The sequence below is a fragment of the Zingiber officinale genome, chromosome 3A (genome assembly GCF_018446385.1).
Source record: "Zingiber officinale cultivar Zhangliang chromosome 3A, Zo_v1.1, whole genome shotgun sequence".
Lineage (NCBI taxonomy): Eukaryota > Viridiplantae > Streptophyta > Magnoliopsida > Zingiberales > Zingiberaceae > Zingiber > Zingiber officinale.
Window position 1 is genome coordinate 156,184,726 of NC_055990.1, and position 22,163 is coordinate 156,206,888.

General features: G+C 35.5%; 1 protein-coding gene across 1 annotated transcript; it reads left to right on the forward strand.

The window, feature by feature from the left end:
• Positions 1-13,458: 13,458 nt before the first annotated feature.
• On the forward strand, positions 13,459-17,281 carry LOC122052957 (protein MANNAN SYNTHESIS-RELATED 1-like). The gene is made up of 6 exons (XM_042614738.1): positions 13,459-13,888; positions 15,118-15,241; positions 15,353-15,423; positions 15,851-15,936; positions 16,090-16,669; positions 16,798-17,281. Exons 1-6 carry the CDS (start codon positions 13,787-13,789, stop codon positions 17,074-17,076), a joined length of 1,242 nt encoding a protein of 413 aa, XP_042470672.1. The 5' UTR covers positions 13,459-13,786; the 3' UTR covers positions 17,077-17,281.
• The last annotated feature ends 4,882 nt before the right edge of the window (positions 17,282-22,163 follow it).

Here is a 22,163-nt window from a genome sequence, read left to right on the forward strand (position 1 = left end):
CTCCATGAAGGCGCCTCAGACACTGTTCATCCGAGGCAAATCTTCGTTATTTTGTACCTGCAAGACATGTTAGTCCCAAACAACATCCTACAACACAAAGTTAGCACAAAATAACAGTATGAATAATAAAGAATGTTTATGACAGTCTCCGGACTGTCCGGGTCTGACTTCGGATTTCCAACCGGAAACCCTAGGTCGACCCGACACCTATTGTTCCCTCTACGGGGAATGCGTCCTCACCTACTCCACTCAGGAGATTTACCTGTTGTCAGTCGATCCTCCAGATCGACTGGACTTTTGCTCAGCACTCGACGCTTCCGGACTTTCTGCTGGACATCCGCTTCCCGGCTAGTCCAGTCTTTCACCTGGTTCGCGACACCAGGACTTTCCACCTAGGGTTACCACCCCTAGGACTTTTGCCTGAAGCCATCGACCTGCCAAGACTTTCCGCATAGGGTTACCACCCCCTATGACCTAGGGTTACCACCCCCTAGGGTTTTCCATTTGCCTAACCGCAGCTAAGACTTATGCCTAAGTACCACTTAGGACTTTCCTGCAAACTTGTTCAACATATTAGAAACCAAAACACCTTAACTTTGAACCCTTTGACATAATCAAAACATAGGTTCGATCGTCGGATGCTTCTCGCACCAACAAATAGGTCTAGGAATGTCCAAGGTGGATATGGTGATTCTAGGGTTAGAACCCTAGAATTGAAAAATCAAGCCTTGAAGTCAAGGCTTGAGGAGTTGGAAAAAGTCCTAGATAGGTTCATTATTGGACTTAGAGAACTTGATATGTGTTTGGGTGATCAAAGATCCAAAAATGATAAATTTGGTCCCTCCAAGACCAAAAGGAGGTTAAGTGCTAGGGTGACACATGACAATGGCAAGGGAGGAGTGACCAAGGGTCAAGCAGAATCATCCAAGGTCAATGAGAATAAATATGTCAGGGTTGCATATAATTATAGTAAGGATGAGGCGTCCAAGGTTAAGGACAAGATGAAATTAACCAAAGACAAGGTGTCTAAGGTTAAGAAAGTCAAGTTTGTAGGCCAAGTGTCACCCATGGTGCACCAAAGTGGCCTAGCCATAGTGAATGAGTCACCTAGGGAGGTGACTAAGGATAAGAGATCTAGGAGGAGCTCAAAGAGTCCTTGGGATATATGGTAAATGGATCTCAAGCGGGCCATGCTTGGGACTCAAGATGGGTCATTAAATGTGCCAAAGTGGTTTGAAGATGGATTTGATTCTCAAATCTAAGGAATTAGCACAATTAGGTTGAGTTTCATGCATGGAAATATGAATTAGGTTCATATTGCAAGAAATTTGGTTTTGTATGTGTAGATGTCATATAAACTAATGCTAGAAATGCATTATAGTTTAGTATAGGCAGATACATCAAGAGGAAGCCAAAATTAGGACTTTCGGTCAAGGTTCAATTATACCATTTAGTTAGTTTTGAGTTTTGTGTCAATCTTGGGATCTGAGATATGTATATTTTTAAATGTATTTTTCCCAAATAAATATTGGTAAAACAGATATCTCCATAAAATTTAGAGATTTTTGGAGGTCTGTGGAATTTTTAATGTATTTCTAAAAGTGGATCAGAAATGTTGTCTGGGGCTGAAGTAGTGTGTCAGTCGACTGATACAGTTACCAGTCAATTAATAACACTGTTCATCAAACACAGAATGATGCTATGAGATTGTTTCGATAAGGGCAGTTGACTGGAATAAATGGCAGTTTGCTGATACAGTCTGAGAATATTTTTCGGCATTAGAAAATGACCAAGAGAGTGGTGAACATGTATCTAATCTTATGGGGGATTAATACATGATTTTTATGGTCATTAGAGGTTAAAGAGTCGAATAATTGGGATATTATTGGAGCTCTTTTTGATGTATAGTAAAGGGAGAGAAGTGTTGGGTTTAAGTGGGAAACCTACACATCCTTGCAAGTAAACTTAGCTCAAGGGGGAGCTTAGGTAAAGTGGGAGTGATTGCTCATTTATTGGCAAAGAGGGGAGAAGTTTACTTTTGCGAGAAATCCTAGCTCAATAGGAGCTTAGGTAAAGGGGAAGCTTAGGTAAAGTGGGAGTGATTGCTCATTTATTGGCAAAGAGGGAGAAGTTTACTTTTGCGAGAAATCCTAACTCAATGAGAGCTTAGGTAAAGTGGGAGCTTAGGGTTAGGTTCCATGACTTATGCATGAGTAGATATACATGTTTATTTTCACTGTTATTGCATTTACATTTCCCTAACTTAAACGGATTATCAAACATCAAAAAGGGGAGATTGTTAGAGTAATCTAGGTGTCGTAGGTTTTGATGTTTGGGCAAAGATTTAAGTTAGGTTTATTTGTATGTGTTGGTTGCTACTCGGAAAGCCTAGAGGTTCCACTGTACAAAAATTTTATACAAAGGTCTGAACCTTTTCCTAGCTACCATGTGTTCTTTTAAATTAAATTTTGGATCGCCTGCGGAACTTAACACGTTTGATCCAAAACTTAATCTATTTGTTCTTTTAGGTTTTGACTTGGATCTCCTGCGGAACTTAACACGTTCGATCCAAATCACCTAAGTTATTAATTCCATTAAATATTAATTTCCATAATTGGTTCCCAGTACTGACGTGGCGAGGCACATGACCTTCTTGGATATGGGAGCAACCACCACCGACTAGACAAAACCTTTTATAGAAAGATAATATTTAATTTCCTAAAATAACTTTAGGTTAACCAAAAGGAACAATCAAATCACAAGGAAAAGAAGAAAACATAAGAACACTACATCAAAAATAAATTCGAAATACTAGAATCGTAAGCCTCTTGTATTTGGTATTATTTCCAAAAATAACTAGTATGATGCGGAAAGGAAAAATACTAGTTATACCTTTTAGAAAGACCTCTTGATCTTCTACCGTATTCCTCTTCTAACCTCGGACGTTGTGTGGGCAACGATCTTCCGAGATGAGAACCACCAAGCACCTTCTTCTTCCTTCTAGGTTTCGGCCACCAAAATTCTCCAAGAGAAGTAGAGGTCCGGCCACCACCACCAAGCTCCAAGGGATGCAAGAAATAAAAGCTCCTTTCTCTCTTTCTTCTCCTAGCTAGAACCGGCCACCATCAAGAGCTCCAAGAGGGATTGCCGCCGGCCACAAGAAGAAGAGAAGAGGAAGAAGCTAGGGCCGGCCACCAAGGAGGAAAAGAGAGGAAGAATAGAATAGAGTTGTTCAACCATGAAGGTACCTCTACCCCCTCTTTTATAATCCTTGGTCTTGGCAAATAAGGAAAATTTAATAAAAACTTCCTTAATTCTTTTGCCATTAAAAAGGAAAATTTATTTAATTAAAATAATTTTCTCTTTTAAATTTTCAATGGCCGGCCACTCTTCTCCCCAAAACAAGGAAAGCTTTAATTAAAACTTTCTAAATTGTCTCAGAAATTTATAAAAAATTTCTAACAATTTTTATCCCTTCATGATTGGTTTATAAAAAGGAAATTTAATAAATTAAAATCTTTCTTTTAAACATGTAGATAAAAAGAAAGTTATCTCTATAAATTAAAATCTCTTTCAATCTACAAATAAGGAAAGATATCAAATCTTTTCTTAATCTTTTGTAGAGACTTATAAAAGAGAATATTTAATTTAAACTCTCTTTTAAATCATGAACATGATTAAAAAAGAAAGTTTTCTTAAAATTTAAAATCCTCCTTTAATCAACAAATAATGAAAGATTTCAAATTTTAAACTTTCTTTTAAACATGTAGGTGATTTACAAATAAGGAAAGTTTTTACTAAAAATTAAAACCATCCTTTTAAACTACAAATAAGGAAAGAGATTAATCTCTTTTCTTAATCTTTTGTAGAAAGCTATAAAAGGAAATTTTTAATTTTTAAACTCTCTTTTAAAATCATGATATCCACATAAGAAATAATTTCAATAAAAATCCTTTTTAAATATTCTAGTGGTCGGCCACCTAAGCTTGGGACCCATGCTTTGGCCGGCCACCTACATGCCTCATCCACTTGGACTTGGCCGGCCCTAGCTTGGGTTCCAAGCTAGCTTGGTCGGCCCCATTGGATGGGTAAGAAGGTGGGTATGCGGTGGGTATAAATCTCTATATACTAGAGGCTACGATAGGGACCGAGAGGAGGAATTGGTTTTGGTCTCCCGATGAAATTAAGCATCCCGTGTTCGCCCCGAACACACAACTTAATTTCATCAATAATAATTCATTCCACTAAAGAACTATTATTGAACTACCGCACCAATCCCAAATTACATTTTTGGGCTCCTTCTTATTATGAGTGTGTTAGTCTCCCTGTGTTTAAGATGTCGAATGTCCACTAATTAAGTGAGTTACTGACAACTCATTTAATTAATATCTTAGTCCAAGAGTAGTACCACTCAACCTTATCGTCATGTCGGACTAAGTCCACCTGCAGGGTTTAACATGACAATCCTTATGAGCTCCTCTTGGGGACATTCTCAACATAGATTACTAGGACACAGTTTCCTTCTATAATCAACAACACACACTATACGTGATATCATTTCCCAACTTATCGGGCTTATTGATTTATCGAACTAAATCTCACCCATTGATAAATTAAAGAAATAAATATCAAATATATGTGCTTGTTATTATATTAGGATTAAGAGCGCACACTTCCATAATAACTGAAGTCTTTGTTCCTTTATAAAGTCAGTATAAAAGAAACGACCTCTAATGGTCCTACTCAATACACTCTAAGTGCACTAGTGTAATTATATAGTTAAGATAAACTAATACCTAATTACACTACGACCTTCCAATGGTTTGTTCCTTTCCATTATGGTCGTGAGCTACTGTTTATAATTTATAAGGTACTGATAACATGATCTTCTGTATGTGACACCACACACCATGTTATCTACAATATAAATTAATTGAACAACTACATTTATCATAAATGTAGACATTTGACTAATGTGATTCTTATTTCTAGATAAATGTTTATACCAAAAGCTAGGTTTTTAGTATACACTCTAACAGTATGTGATATGCACTTTGAGTGTGCAAGATGTGTTGGTTGCTACTCGGAAAACCTAATGGTTCCACTGTACAAAAATTTTGTACAAAGGTGTGAACCTTTTCCTAGCTACCATGTGTTCTTTTAAATTAAACTTAGATCGCCCGCGGAACTTAACACGTTTGATCTAAAATTTAATTTATTTGTTCTTTTAGGTTTAGACTTGGATCTCCTTCGGAACTTAATACGTTCGATCCAAATCACCTAAGTTATTAATTTCATTAAATATTAATTTCTAAAATTGGCTTCTAAGACTGCATGGTGAGGCACATGGCCTTCTTGGATATGGGAACAACCACCACCGCCTAGATAAAGCCTTTTAAGGAAAGCTAATATTTAATTTCCTTAAATAACTTTAGGTCAACCAAAAAGAACAATCAAATCACAAGGAAAAGAAAAATAAAAGAACACAACATCGAAAACTAATTCGAAATACTAGAATCGCATGTCTCTTGTATTTGGTATTTTTACAAAGAAATAAAACTAGTATGATAGGGAAATTAAATACTAGTATACCTTTTCTTTTGCAAACAAAAACCTCTAGGTCTTCTACCGTATTCCTCTTCTAATCCCGGACGTTGTGTGGGCAACGATCTTCCGAGACGAGAACCACCAAGGCACCTTCTTCTTCCTTCCTTCAAGTTTCGGCCAAGCATATCTTCTAAAGGATGAAGAACTTTTTTCACCAACCAAGCTCCAAGGGATGCAAGCTTTCTCTCCTTTTTCCTCAAGCTAGATCCGGCCACCTCCTCAAAGCTCCAAGAGATAAAGGATTTCGGCCACACAAGAGGAAGAGAGAAAAGGAGAAGGGCCGGCCACACCAAGGAAGAAAAGAGGGAGAAAATAGAATAGAGTCGTTCACAATGAAGCCTCCTCTACCCCCTCTTTTATAATCCTTGGTCTTGGCAAATAAGGAAAATTTAATAAAAACTTCCTTAATTCTTTTGCCATTGAAAAAGAAAATTTATTTAATTAAAAATAATTTTCTTCTCATCAATTATAATGGCCGGCCATATTAAAGCTACAAACAAGGAGAGTTTTAATTAATTAAAACTTCCTAATTTGTCTCCAGAAATTTATAAAAAAATTTCTCCAATAATTTTCATCTCTTCATAATTGGTTAATAAAAAGGAAATTTTATAAATTAAAATCTTTCTTTTAAACATGTGGATAAAAAGAAAGTTATCTCTAAAAATTAAAATCTCTTTTAATCTACAAATAAGGAAAGATATCAAATCTTTTCTTAATCTCTTGTAGAAACTTATAAAAGAGAATATTTAATTTTTAAACTCTCTTTTAAATCATGAACATGATTAAAAAGGAAAGTTTTCTTAAAATTTAAAATTCACCTTTTAATCAACAAATAAGGAAAGATTTCAAATTTTAAACTCTCTTTTAAACATGTAGATGATTTACAAATAAGGAAAGTTTTTACCAAAAAATTAAAATCATCTTTTTAATCTACAAATAAGGAAAGAGATTAATCTCTTCTCTTAATCTTTTGTAGAAAGCTATAAAAGAAAATTTTTAATTTTTAAACTTTCTTTTAAAACCATGGTATTCACATAAGAAATACTTTTAATAAAAATCCTTTTTAATATTTTAGTGGCTGGCCACCTAAGCTTGGGACCCAAGCTTTGGCCGGCCACCAACTTGGCTCATCCACTTGGTCTTGGCCAACCCTAGCTTGGGTTCCAAGCTAGCTTGGCCGACCCCATTGGATGGGTAAGAAGGTGGGTATGTGGTGGGTATAAATCTCTATATACAAGAGGCTGCGATAGGGACCGAGAGGAGGAATTGGTTTTGGTCTCCCGATAAAATTAAGCATCCCGTGTTCGCCCCGAACACACAACTTAATTTTATCAATAATAATTCATTCCACTAGAGAACTATTATTGAACTACCGCACCAATCCCAAATTACATTTTGGGCTCCTTCTTATTATGAGTGTGTTAGTCTCCCTGTGTTTAAGATGTCGAATGTCCACTAATTAAGTGAGTTACTGACAACTCATTTAATTAATATCTTAGTCCAAGAGTAGTACCACTCAACCTTATCATCATGTCGGACTAAGTCCACCTGCAGGGTTTAACATGACAATCCTTATGAGCTCCTCTTGGGGACATTCTCAACTTAGATTACTAGGACACAGTTTCCTTCTCTAATCAACAACACACACTATACGTGATATCATTTCCCAACTTATCGGGCTTATTGATTTATCGAACTAAATCTCACCCATTGATAAATTAAAGAAATAAATATCAAATATATGTGCTTGTTATTATATTAGGATTAAGAGCGCACACTTCCATAATAACTGAAGTCTTTGTTCCTTTATAAAGTCAGTATAAAAGAAACGACCTCTAATGGTCCTACTCAATACACTCTAAGTGCACTAGTGTAATTATATAGTTAAGATAAACTAATACCTAATTACACTACGACCTTCTAATGGTCTGTTCCTTTCCATCTTGGTCGTGAGCTACTGTTTATAATTTATAAGGTACTAATAACATGATCTTCTGTGTGTGACACCACACACCATGTTATCTACAATATAAATTAATTGAACAACTACATTTATCATAAATGTAGACATTTGACCAATGTGATTCTTATTTCTAGATAAATGTTTATACCAAAAGCTAGGCTTTTAGTATACATCCTAACAAGATGTAGGTACAACAAGGCAAAGTCCAAGGTGATCTTGGCAAAGGTGTAAGTCCAAGTATGACTTGGAAATGGTTGAAATTCCAAAGGTGAGGAGCCTCTTGGCAAAGGAAGATCTGACAACTAGGACGAAGCCGAAAGAAGCTCTAGAAGGCAAGGTGTGAAGGATGGGGAGACATCTGAGGGACGCGAGGCTGATGGAGGAGGATAGAAAGCTAGGTCTAGGTTGATCGGGCAAGGGCGAGTGCTGAGTGAATGTAGTCGGGGGGTCAAACCCTAGGGTTAGGGTTTGACCAATCAACTGATAGTTGTATCAGTCGACTGGTCAATCGATTGGGGAGCAAACAGAATGCTTCTGTTCGCTAAACTCATGTGGAGCAGTCGACTGGTGCTTCCATCAGTCGATTGATATCTAGCTGTTGGTATCCAATGGTCAAATTCCACAGAGGACTAGTCGACTAGTGGAGAGAAACACAGCTAGGTGTTTCCTCTCGGACTCTATTTAAGAGAGCTCGGGGAGCTTGGCTTAGGTTGACCAAATATACTTGGTTAAAGTCTATTAGAAGTCTCTTAAGTGCTCCAAGCTCTTCTTGTGATCTAAGGATTTTTGGATCAAGGTTGTAGTAAGGTTTCTCCACTGAGAAGGAAGTTTGAGCTAGCCGGGATTTTTCGGGGAGTCATCCACCGATGGATCAGAATCGTCCACCTTACGGATAAGCCATAGAGTAAGAGTAAGTTATCTCCGAACCACGTTACATAAACGTGCTAGGTTTGTGTGTTTTCTTCTTGTTCATTATCTTGTAGATTAGGTTTCTTCTTGTTGGTGTTGTTTGTATTTCCGATGCGTACTAACAAGTTGTAGGAAGTGATCAAAGTGGGTGATTGACTATTTACTCCCCTCTAGCCGGGCATCAAGGTCCTAACAAAGACAAGTTAAAAAGTGTCTCTGTCACATTTTCTTAAGTGAACATGCAAATCCCTAATATGACAGGTTAGAAGCTTCTAAATTAAGTACGATTTGCATACTAGACATGTTTTGTTGTCAGTGGCACAAACCTCCAAAAGAGTACGATGAAATATGTAGGTGACGTTGTAGGTCGACTGGTGGTCGCTTGGCTGGGACGCCCCCACTCGGTCGTGCTGAACAGAGCAATCTCCCTTCACTCTGCTATTCCTATTGCTGGAGGGCTGATTTTCATCTGACTGGGCGTGTCATCCAGTCAAACAGGCTGATGGTCGGCATGGTCCGAGGATCTTATTGTTGTGTCTATCGTTCCATCGCAGGCTTTCAGAGACTGGAAGTACCGTTCGACCTTGCTTGTCAGCTTGGACCGGGCATACCGTTCGTCTGGCCTTGCTGCACGACTCGGTCGACCTTGCCTGATCTATGAACTATATCTCTTTGACTTTGACTTTCATGTAAGTCGTTCTTCCCTGCTTCCACCCATCTTTGGTGGATCTCTTTTTCATCACCATATCAAATAATAATAATAATAATTTAATTGTTAATAATAGATTAATTAAAAAAATAAATGTAAATATAATTTATTTAGAAATTTTTAAAATTTAAATAAGTTTTATAAAATATTTTCAGAGAATAATTCTATTAGGTTTTGATTGGATGTGTTTTTAGGATGAGAGTTGATTTGATTTATTGATATATAGTTTTAATTAAAGTTTCGATTAAAATTGCGTCTCTTCGTGTACACACAGCGCTATTCTGCCACCATCTGACCTGGCGCGGTTTTGCTCATGAGTAGCAGATAGCAATGCCAATCATCACCGATCGCCACCGCAAATATATAGTTTCCTCGTTCTTTTTCATTGCGGGAGCAGGAGAATAACCTCCGCTAATAGGTTGCCACCGTGACCCGTAGTTAGGGGTGTAATCGAGCCGACTCGAGTCGAGTAGAACTCTTGGATGTTTGAGTTTAGCTCGTTTATAATCGAGCCGAGCTCGAGCTCGAGCTTTATTTAACGAATATATTCATGGCTCACGAGCTTATTCGAACTTTTATCGAGCCTAAATGAGTTTGGCTATGTTTTTCATAAATAGAGTATAAAATCTATAAATTCAGTATCAAAATTATTATTTTTTTATTTAAAAATTGATTCATGAACTTAACGAACATGTTCACGAGCTAACGAACCGAATATTGTGAAACTTGAGTTTGATTTGTTTATCTTAACGAGCCTAATTAAACGAGATCAAACGAACTTTTATCGAATCGAACTTCGAATAGCTCACGAACGACTTAACTCATTTACACCCCTATCTGTAGTAGGAGAAGATGTCGCTGAAGAGGAATTATCATCAATTGCCGTTCCGTGCCATTGCATGCCTTTTTGCGCCGTTATAATGTCCGAGAATGCCGTCCCATAACAATAACATTTTTTACCAGAAATTTGTACACGGCGTGTTCTGAACGCCCGTTCGTGTCCATTCTAACAAACCCTGATCGCCGACGATCACAGGCCACTGAACTATAGACGCAGAACTTATTAGTTTCTATTGATCTTTTTTATCAGAGAATAGAGTTATAGAGATTGTTTACTTATCATGACGACAACAACACCGGATGGAGCTCGAATTAAGGAATAAAGTGTTGGGTTCGGAGCGCAGCGGAAGACATATATTGAATCATGGATCTTTCGTGGTACATATAGTTTTACACAAAAACAATATAAAACATACCTCGAGTTCTCGATAGGTGTGAATGATATCACAGACAGATAGACAGATAAGAGCCCCACGTGTAACTCCTCTAGGGGTATCCACGCGCACTAGATCACGAACTTGATACGATCCGTTAGGTGCTAGCCACTTGGATCGACAAAATCTTGGAAGCACTACCGATCTCTTCCGGTGGAAGACGAAGTTGACGAAGGAGAAATGGAGAGAATGAAATCCTTACTTTGATTCTTTCCGAGGATGGCTATTTATAGCTTCCAAGGAATACGAAGAGTTAAACTTTCAATTAATTCATCATTTATGATCTTCATTAATAAGGAAGATGAAGAGTTATAGGCTCCATAAATTCTTCATTTATAACCTTCATTATGATAACTCTTCAAATTCTTCATTAATTATCATTATGATGACTCTTCGAATTCTCCATTAATCATCATGATTATGGCTATTCGAATTCTCTCTTCTTTGTATCAAATAAATCCATATTTGATCTTGATCTCGACTAGCTTCCGATACTCTTGTTCATGTCTACGTGCTATGCGTGCGACCCTCTAGGTTTTATACACGAAGGCAGTGTAAATCCATACACAGACTAAGGTAACCGTCTAGCAATAGTTTTTAGCCACCCAACGCGATAAAATTAATATCAGTCATAAACTGTAAACCACTGTGAACCGATTACTGTGTAATTCAATCTCTTCATCTAAAGCCTACATCCCAATTAATTTGATACATTATGTATCATTACCAAATTAATTGTTTTTACTTGATTTCTAAGATATAATAGACTCCTCTTGAATGATAAATCATTCCTCCCATGGCCATGGATTTTGAGTCACTAATATCTCTATCAAGCGGTCAGGATGTTAACTCCTAATCCAAGAGAGCGATGAATCCTCTATTGACTCAACACTATTCTCTCTACGTTTTGTCATACACCCAACTACCGTATTAATCACAATCCGATTAAAGACTGCTTTTAACGGCGTCAAAGCACATAACTCCATGCATAGAATAAATGAAGGTCTCAAGTCAAAAGATTAGTTACACTCGTTCATAAGAGGAATAACCAATGATGCTTAATATGTGGTCTCCTCTTGAGCGGGTCGTGTCCAGTGTACCTCTAAACTCAAGGCACCCCCAAGTACAACTTGGATATCCATCCCTCCGGTCTATCTCGACCTAGTCATACTCAGCGTTGATCTAGATATCCATGTCCCCTCTAGATATCTATCTGATCAAGGATTGTTTTCAGATTAATATACCCATTAATCTGTGGGACTTTATCATTAATCATATACGTACAGAAAAGTAGATAATTAATGATAAATTCTTGCCTTTATTAAATAATTATCCATAAAATACATAAGGAGTGTCTTGACACATAAGTGCACACATTAACATAAAGACGTGCACAAACTTGAAGTTGAACAAAGCTAGAGAAACGCCTCAACAAATATTTTTTTAATAGAAAACTACCCTAATAACTCCCATTAATTATTATGGCACCAGTTGTTTATAAATCAACTTAGTTTTTTTATAACAAAAATTGGTTGGGCCTGAGAAAATATTAATCTTTCAGTTAAACTACTCATAATAGTTAAATATGAACAAGTCAATGTGCATCTGGATTATTGATCAAAATAATTTTTTTAGGCACAAGAATATATGTTATATATGAGGTGACTAGAAACCTATAATCAGGGCCGCCTACATTTTAAAGGTTTAGTGTAAAACAAAAAAATAGACATTTTATATTCATTTTAAAAAAATAAAATTGATATTATAAAAAAAAATTATTAATAAAATACATAAATTAAGGAAGGAAAAATACTACTAGTGCATATAGACATATTTTATAAAAAATCATAATATTTTAAAATTTATATCTAGATAGTTTTAAATTTATTTTTTTTATTTTATTAACATTTACTTTAAAAAATATATAAAAAATTAAAATAAAAATAAAAATAAAAATAGGCCACACCTTTTTAATCTCATTGTTTTTTCAATATAATGAACACGTCAATAAGCATATTTCAGGCAGCGAATCATGGAAGGAATATTCTTTCGATTCCACGACCAGGTAGATGCCGGATCGCCTGTGAAGAACTGAAGATGCCAAACACCAAACAAAATTTTGTGCTAAATTATACCATTTTTTTAAAATAAAAAAACACTAAATCCTCATTAATCAGAGTGCTGCAAAAAGTATCATGCCCGTGTATTTTTTTATTAATATAACTTAGAAATGTGCTGATAATAATAATAATAATAATAATACTTCGTTAAGTATTTTGTAAATAGTCGGAAAATCTAAAATGACGCATATGTGATGAGGTAGAAATACTATTTACAAAACAAATGTACAGATAGGATTTTCTGTTATTATTTTTTATTTTTTATACTTCTTATTTTCTGTTTTTTCCGGGCCCGCCACGTGATGGTTGCAAATTAAATTAATTGAATTCAAGTAAAATTTCAATTATTCGGTGGACCAAACCACATAATCTAACGTATATCAACTCACGTCGGTTGCACGTGAGCTCGACCACGTGTGTGCCTCCCGCACCCGTCTCACCGACGCTCCCGCGGGGCCCTCCGTATTGTTCATCGTCGCACGACAAGTAAAGCACAAGCCGGTGTTTCCCGCCTCGCAGAGTCAGCGAAACATCAAGGCTTTTGGTTGAGAAAGAAATAAAGAAAACTCGTCAGGCCGTCTCCGGCCTCGCCTTAATTGATGCCATAACTCCTCCGCATTTCTCTCCTTTGATTGCTAATTACTGCAAGTCCACTTCCGACCACCAATCATAAGCATCATTAGTGCCCTGCTTTTGGCATTAAGATATCATTAATCGCAAGCGATTAATTATTCCTTCTAATAGATATTATTAATTTAATTTAAAGTAAATAATTTTATATTTGAGAAAACTGAAAAAATAAATAAAAACAGAAGTTTTAGTGATAATTAAAGAAGAAGTAATGGCATATATATATCCAAACTGCCACCATTAGTCAGTAGCTTCCAAGTTCGGAGTTGCTCTTTAACTGCTCGACTGTCGGTAGGGGGCGCAGCTCGCCCCAAAGCTCCGACTAGGGCGACTCTCGCCGCTCTCTCCTTCCGGTTTCTCCTACTTCGGAAGGCTCGAGCCATCTGCCCTTGCGCGGATCTGAGTGCCAGAGGCGAAATTTCGCTTCCCTTTTACTCGTCTCGGGATATGTATCGAAATGCCCAACAGATCTCTCGCCTCTTCTAGTTTTTATTGCGGTTGAGGTAGCCTGCTGTTCGCTCCCGACTTTCCCTTTTTCGGGGGTTTTCGTGGGATTGGAGGCGGTCGGTGTGAAATGGCGATGGATGCCAGGCAAGTGCTCGCTGGATTTCTCACCATGGCCATGTTTGCCATGCTCGGCAACATGATCAAGAGGGACCATTTTGATTCGGTTACGGTAATTCATGGAAACTCTCTTCGTAGTGTTATATGATAAGTAGATTGGTAGATCTCGCGATCAAAGTTGTATGTTGCTTCATTGATTCAGATTAGTTTGTTGTCACGAGATTTTGGATGCATACTAAAGGATTATAGTACGTTTTTTTAGGCAAAAAAAATTATCTTCGATTACTATGGACTTAAATGAACCGGATTCCCTTTTTGTCCCCTGATCTAGTTCTCTGCGGTAGGTTCGTGCATTACATCTGCATTAATTTTTATCCTCTTCCTACATTTTGGAACTTGGATCTTAATTCCATAAGGAGAATTTGCAGCAAATTGTCATCTAACGGCATCGAGTACACTAGTTTACATATTGGCAGTAGTACAATTAAATATAATTTTAACAAAAAGCAAGGTCATCTAATCCATTCTGGATTTGTATCAATTTCGTCATGATAGACCTAGACAAGCAAGATCTAGAATTTGCTAAGTCTGCCTTGGGAAGGGAATGGAGGGGCGCTTACAATTTGCTAAATCACATAACTTTGACATTGGTACAATATGGTCAATCAGTTGTCTATAAAAAGGAATTTCTGGCTCTGAAAATTTTCAAATATAGAAATCCATTTTCTCAGATATGCTTGCCTTTAATGATCTTTGGATTTTCTTTTCTTTTTTCTCTATGTATGATTTAGATCTGAATTTTTTTTTTATCATTATCAGTAGAAGATTCTCTGCTGATTCATGATCCCGAAGCATATGAATATGCATATCTTTGTCTGGCTTTGAAGAGATATTGATACTTTGAGATACTAAAGGCATTTGAACATGATAATAATTGAAAGAATGCTGATATCCTGTTGTCTTTCTCTTTATTTTATACTCCATGTGTGTGTAGGTGTGGTTAAGTAATAAATATCCTTGTATACCTATTTTCTATTTGAAACACGCATTTACTGCATTAAACAACTCTGCTTCTATGAAATTAAACTATGTTACCATTGACTCTGTGAAGAGGGGGATGATATAAACTTCTTTACTTTTAAAGTCCTTGTTATTTTGCTAATTCTATTAGTTCCTTATGATGTTCATGAATGCTTAGATAATGCAAGCACACTACTAAATAATTTGTTTTCCTCTAGTTCTCTGAATTTGCTTCCATTGTCATGCTATGGTAAATTATTTATATGTATGCTAACTATATATTTTTTTCTGAATTCTTTTATTGTACTCGCATATTTTTAGGTAACAGTGCAAGAAACTTCAGTCATACAATTTGATGCATTAAAGGAAGAACAGAAGTCTCTTGTCCAAGAGTCTACAGAGAGCATCCAAGAATTTAAACCTTGCTGGTCCAAGCCAGTTCCAAGTAAGTGAATGGAGTGTCTCAGGATTCATTGCTATGCTAGATGGAGATTTTGTACTCTTAATTGACAGTGAGATCATTTGTTTACTTTTCCCTTTGGATTTGTATCTGTAGAAGAAGTACAGCAGTCAAAAGGTTACATTACTTTCTCCTTAACTGGAGGTCCTGAGCACCATATCTCACAGGTAGGGACTATGTTTTGATTTATTGGTATGACAACGCTTATAAATGAAAAGCTTTTGTTGTATAGGTTTTTGGTTGGGACTCAGACAAGTTAAAGTTTAATGTCAATGATTAGCTTGATGATACATTCTCCAAGACAACTATTTATTCAAGAATTTTTTATTTTCTAGTATATGGCTTGCGTTTGGTTCTTACAACACAGTATCTAGTTTATACTCTTATATGTTTCATTAGTTAACAATATCTTGTCAAAAGAAAGGTAGTCTTTAACTTCGATATTATCCTTGTAGTACTGATTTTATTGGATCTTATGATATTGAAGGGTGATAAGGTGGTGAAGTAAAAACGAGAAAAAGTACAAACAAAAGATAAGATCAATGAGCATTATGTAACACTGGTTTTATTAATCTCCTAATTTTTCTTGGTCAGATCACTGATGCGATTGTTATTGTGAGGTATTTGGATGCCACTCTAGTACTTCCGGACATCAGAGGAAGTGAGCTTGGCCAAAAAAGGTTAGTTGGGCAACTTTATCATTGTTTATGTTTCCATATCTCAACACTATTTAACAGCTTATAGACAAACATATTTTGATTCTAAACCTAAATAGAGACCATTGGTTCCTAAGCTTACATTTTATTTTTTGCCATCAAATTACATATTTGCAGGAATTTTGAAGATATGTATGATGCTGATAAGTTCATTACAAGCTTGAATGGTGTTGTAAAAGTAGTAAGGGAGCTTCCTGCTGAATTAACTACTGAAACTCCAGCTGTTGTCAAAGTACCCAATAGGGTTTCAAGAGAATACATTGTGAACAATGTTGAACCAATTTTTCAAAGCAAAAGTTATTTGCGACTCGCAAGTGTCTTCACAAAAATCAATTTGAAAGGAAATGGTAAACCAATTACCGATTTGGATTCTACTGTTTGCTTGGCTATGTTTGGAAGCCTTGAAATGAAGCATGAGATTTTGGAAGTGGCTGATCGAATGGTTGAGAGACTAAAAATACTTAGTCGCAATACAGGAAGTCAGTTTATTTCAGTTGACCTCAGGGTTGATGTGCTAGAGAAAAAGAGCTGTAAAGAAAAAGCAAATGGGAAAAAACCTTGTTACTCTCCTCTGGAGATCAGAGATTTCTTAAGAAAAGTTGGTTTCAATGCAGATAGCACAATTTACCTTACTCAGACTTGGTGGCATGAAAGTCTCAACCCTTTGAAGGAGATGTTTCCAAAAACTTATACCAAGGTGAGTTGCAGTTTTGCCAATGATTTATTACCACAAACTTCACCATTTATGTCTTCTTCTTTTTTTGAAAAGATTTAAATTTCATGACTTTGAGCTAGAATTTTTGTTATGCCTCTGTGATGTTGCAGGATGACTTAATCCCTGCCGAAAAGAAGGGCCAATTTCTCCAATCAGGAAGTGCAGAACTACAAAGAGGTCTGGACTTCCAAATATGTTCCAAGAGTGATGTCTTTGTGCCTGCCATTTCTGGTCTGTTTTACGGGAATGTAGCTGGTAAAAGAATAGCTTCAGGTCATACGCAAATACTTGTTCCGTCCAAGGTCCTCAGTTCCTCTCTGGTTGCCAGTGATTTCATCTCAACTTATGTCTCCAAGAAGAACCATATAGCATACTCATGTTTCTGTTAGTTGTTTGGAGAATGATCTAAAAGCAGCAAAGAGCTTGTTCTGGAATCGCTTCTAATTAGCTTTTCTTCTTCTCAATGTGTTTTGGTTCCCAAAAGGCAGAGTGAATGGGCCATATGCAGGTTCATGTAACTTAAATGCAACTACCACTGTTTGTATTATGTAATAGAGTTGTTTCGGTCAAATTTAAAAGGAAATATTTCTTTTCTTTCTGGTACCAATTAATTTAATTTCGAAGTACCATGTATAATATTGCCAGTATGCTTGATCTACCCAATTTTCTTAATTTATCCATCTTAATTAAAATGTTAATTATTGTAAAGGTCTAAGCCACGTGAATTCTAAACATCGGATAAGAACTAAGGAAAATAAGGACAACAAATATCTAATTTCATCATGAACAGTTCTTGATATAAGAAAATAATACATAAAGACAAGAAAAGTAGTATATATCGGCTTGATCCTTGTAAAAGAAGACGTAGAAAAAAAAAAAAAAAAAAAGAAGAAGAAGAAAGAAAGGTTTTTTAAGGGGCTTAGAGGAAGATGATACCAAAAATCTTTAGGTCAATAGAGAATCAAGAGCTCTATCAAGATTACCCTAAATCCTTGATAATCTCTTCTTTATATCAGAATTCAATCCGTTATCAACGTATAGATAATAACGGATTGAGTTAAAGGGTTCTACACATTGAACCTGTATCCAATAACCCGAAACTCAATAAACATAAGTTAGATTATTTTAAAGGATTTGGATTGTATTCACATGTTCAACTTACAAATAAGTTCACCTAATAGGAATAATAAATCCAACAATCTCCTATTTAGGTTACATGTGAGTTGTTTGTAAAATACAAATAAAACTTTACTTAATATAAAACTTTATGGGTATAAGATATCCCTGTAAGCAATCTGATCCATTAATTTCATTGATATAGGATTAAAGAGGTCATAACTACTGTATATGATCGTAATAAGTTCCAACAGTAATTATAATACTAATATCATTATTGACATATATCAAGATGTAGATGTATAGTGTGAAAATTATATGAAATATGATCAATACATGTCAATTTTCAACTGATCATAAGGTTACCTCAAAAGATGTCATATCATATTTGGAAATACATTATGCTAAATTGTAAGAAAAATCATGATCTAAACTTTATTATTCCAAAAGAAATTTATATTACATTTACAAACACCAAATGCTTAACAACAATAGTAAATTATGATATTGTATTTCAAAGTGTCCAACAAACAAATAAAATCCCATAAATGTTTTGAACTTTAAGTACGTACAATATCAAAACAAAATGCTTATTTTTATTATCAAATATAGAGCAATAAAATAAATACAGACTCCCATTAGATAAGTTTTTCTTTCATAAGGACTCTCATATCTACAATATGTGCATGAAATATCTTAGGCACCAAATCTTTGATGAGTGGATCAGCCAACATGGAATATGTGTTGATTTGCTCTATCATGACTTGATGACTCTGAACTCTTTCTTTAACCGCTATTAGACTTTGATAAACTGCGGTTGTTCTTGGCATAAAATTATACGACTTTATTATCACAATAGATCCTCAGTAATCTGTCAATACCATCAACGATTTGCAATACTGTGATGAAGTTCTACAGTCAAATCTTGTGATTAGATGTTTTATAATATGCTATCAACTCTGCCTCCATAGTAGAAGGGGCTACTCGTATCCCCTCAAGTAAGCATGAAAATATATTCCTAAGTGGACCTCCTGTTATCCAAACATCTAGTAAAATCAGAGTTTGAATATCCAATCACCTCTAGATAATCTGATCCCCGATACGTGAGCATATGTCCTTTAGTTCTTTGCAAATAGTGCAGTTCTCTCTTAACCGCTTTCCAATGTAATAGTCCTGGATTACTAACATATTTGCCTAACATCTCTATTATAAATGTTATATATGGTCATGTACAAACATGTGCATGCATGAGACTTTCCACTGCTGACGCATATGAGAATTATTTCATCTCCTTTATTTCAAGTTCAAGCCGTGGGCATTGCTGCAAGTTGAACTTATTACCTCTTGACATAAGTGTATCACCAGGTGTACAGTTCTGCATGGCATACTTCATAAGTACCTTTTCGATATAAGCTTGTTGTGAAAGTCCAAGAATGTCTCTTGAACGATAATAACAAATCTGTATACCTAAAACAAAAGACGCTTTACCAAGATCTTTTATTTCAAAATTACCAAATAAAAATGACTTGGTTTCATGCAACAAACCCTTATTATTGCTCACAAGCAATATATCGTTCACGTAGAGAACAAGTATAATAAACTTGTTTTCATTAAACTTGACATATATGCACTGATCAGCAAGGTTTTTCTTAAATCCAAATGAGGTGTCACTCTGTTTCAAACCATAAATGAACTTCTTTAACCTGCATATTAGGTGTTTTGAGTCTGAGGACTCAAAGTTCTCCAATTGCACTATATATATATATTTCTCAATATCTTCATTGAGGAATAAAATCTTTACGTCTACTTAGTATAACTCATACTTATAATGAGCTACAAGTGTCGTGATTTTCCTAAGGGAGACATTTGATGACATAGGCAAGAAAGCCTCCATGTAATCAATATCTTCTTTCTGAGTGAATCCGTTGGTAACAAGATGGGCCTTATACTTTTCGATATTGTCTCTTGAATCACGCTTAGTTTTAAATATTCATTTACAACCAACGGACTTCTTATTTTTAGGCAATTTGACAAGTTCCCAATGTTAAATGTTTAAAAATAAATTTTAAATAAAAAAATCTTTCTTATTTTTTTCAACATTCAAAATATAATTTCCTTATATTAAAAATCATATTTTTCAAAATTGATCTCTACAAAAAATTTAAATTTAAAATAACATTTCTCGATAAAAAAATTAGATAATTACCCAAAAAAAAATCTCAAAATTTTTTATTTTATCAGAAAACCCAACTAATTATTACAAGATAATTAAAATTTTCAAAAATAAATTTTCTAAATAATTTTAATTTTAAAAATCTAATTTTTGTTAGAAAATTCATAAAAAATAATATTAAGGTCAAAAAAATTTAAAAAAAAAATTGTTAACAAATAATAATTTTATTTTTGTAGAAAAAAAGTTAACACAAAATATGAAAAGAAAGCAGACGAAATAATTAATTTTATAAATAATATTAAAAATTAAAATAAATTCAATCTAGGCATGCATAAAAATAATTTTAATCAAATTAGGAATTTCTCAACCTAAAATAAGTTTCTACCTACTGAGTTTATCAAGTATTTTCTAGAAATTTTAGTTCTAGATAGTTTTATAATTTACCCCCTATAGTTCCTAATATATCGATTAAGTCTGCTAAAATTTGGAGCATACATGGAATTTTTCATAATTTTTATTTATTCTTTAAGTTTTGTATTTTTATTTTTAACTTTATTAAATTCCTAGTGGACATGATTTAGCTAAGATAGTTTTCAAATTCACATTTTCCTTTTTAAATTTGATATTCTTAGTTTTAAGCTTACATAAATATTTAGACATTAATTTTATATATTTATAAAGTTGGTTAGGAGGAAGAAGACATACCTCACTTACCATGCCGGTCTCGAAGTTTAACTATCCCCCTTCATCGATGCTCTCCTCTTGGTGACTCACTATTAGTGCTAGTCCGACATACTCTTTCAGTTCGGACTCTTTTGATGATAACTCGTCCCATATTACTTTGAGATTCTTTAGTTTAGGCTTTCTTGACCATTTTTCTTTGACTTTTAATTTCAGACAGTTCTCTTTTATGTGCCTTTCATCATCGCAGTTGTAGTATCATACTTTTTTTTTTGTTCCATCGAAGCTTCTTAGCCTAAAACTTGTTGAATTTATTAGTTTTAAAGAACTTTGAATTTTTTTTTTTTACCACGTAAGCTTTTTCATCTTCGTCGAGAGATGTGTTGGAATCTGATTCGACCTTTCTTGTGTTCATTGTGACGTTGTTGTTTCACTCCTTGTCCTTTCTTATGCTTGTACATCTAGATTCATGTAATTCAAAGGTAGAAAATAAATTTTCTAAACTACTTACCTCGAGGTTTTTAGAAATTTAGTAGCTGTCTACTATCGAGGTCCATTTGGGTGTTCTTGGAAAGGCATTGAGAGTATATCGGATTGAGTCTCGGTTTGTTACCAATTCTTTGAGGTTCGTCAATCTGGTGATAAGCTCCATGATCTTTCCGTGTAATTGGGCTACCATTTCTCCTTCTTGTATCCAAAGGTTTGTCAACTGATTTCTGAGCAAGTCCCATCTTGCTAGCTTAGCCTCCGATATTCCTTTATGCAGCTCCAAGAATTTCTCCTAGACTTTCTTGGCGAAGTCTTAAGCGTCGATCCGGTTGACTTCTTACGACGGCAGAATGCTTAGTAGATGGTGTAAGTACACTGGGATAGTTTTGATATGGTCAGCCGAATTAAGTTAGATCATATTGTGTCTGATTATTGTGCCTAAGTGTGCAGGAACTTAGGAACGCAAGAAGTCGAGCAAAAGACACAGCTAGTGAGAAGGATGACACGAGATGTGAGTCGATATGCTCGGTGCATCCGAGAGACGAGGTGTTGTGGAAGAGTACACTGACAGACAAGAAGGATACATGCGGCGCCTCCGAGGGATGAGAAGCCAAAGTGGAAGAATGCTCGAGGAGAATATTGGAGTTGGATTCAGATGAGCTCAACTCTGGATGGCCGAAGAGTCACCCAAGCGATCGGAGCAGTAGCCGAACAATGTCCGGGCACCTAGACAATGTCCAGGAGCTCGAACCGATCTGGGTCAAAAGAAACGCCCCTTTTGGCCCAGACCCGAACAACCGCCCCTTGTGAAGAGGATTGAGGCGATTAGTGGAGGCACCCAGACCTAGTCTTGGCACCAGGAGACTGCCACATTATCAAACAGCTATTTCTACTAGTGGACTATAAATTGAGTCCTGATCCTCTTAGTTAAATACAACACTTGACCATTAACACTGTACTTTCATTTCAATACTCTGTAGTTTCTTTTCTATTCTTAAACATTGTAAGAGGTTACTT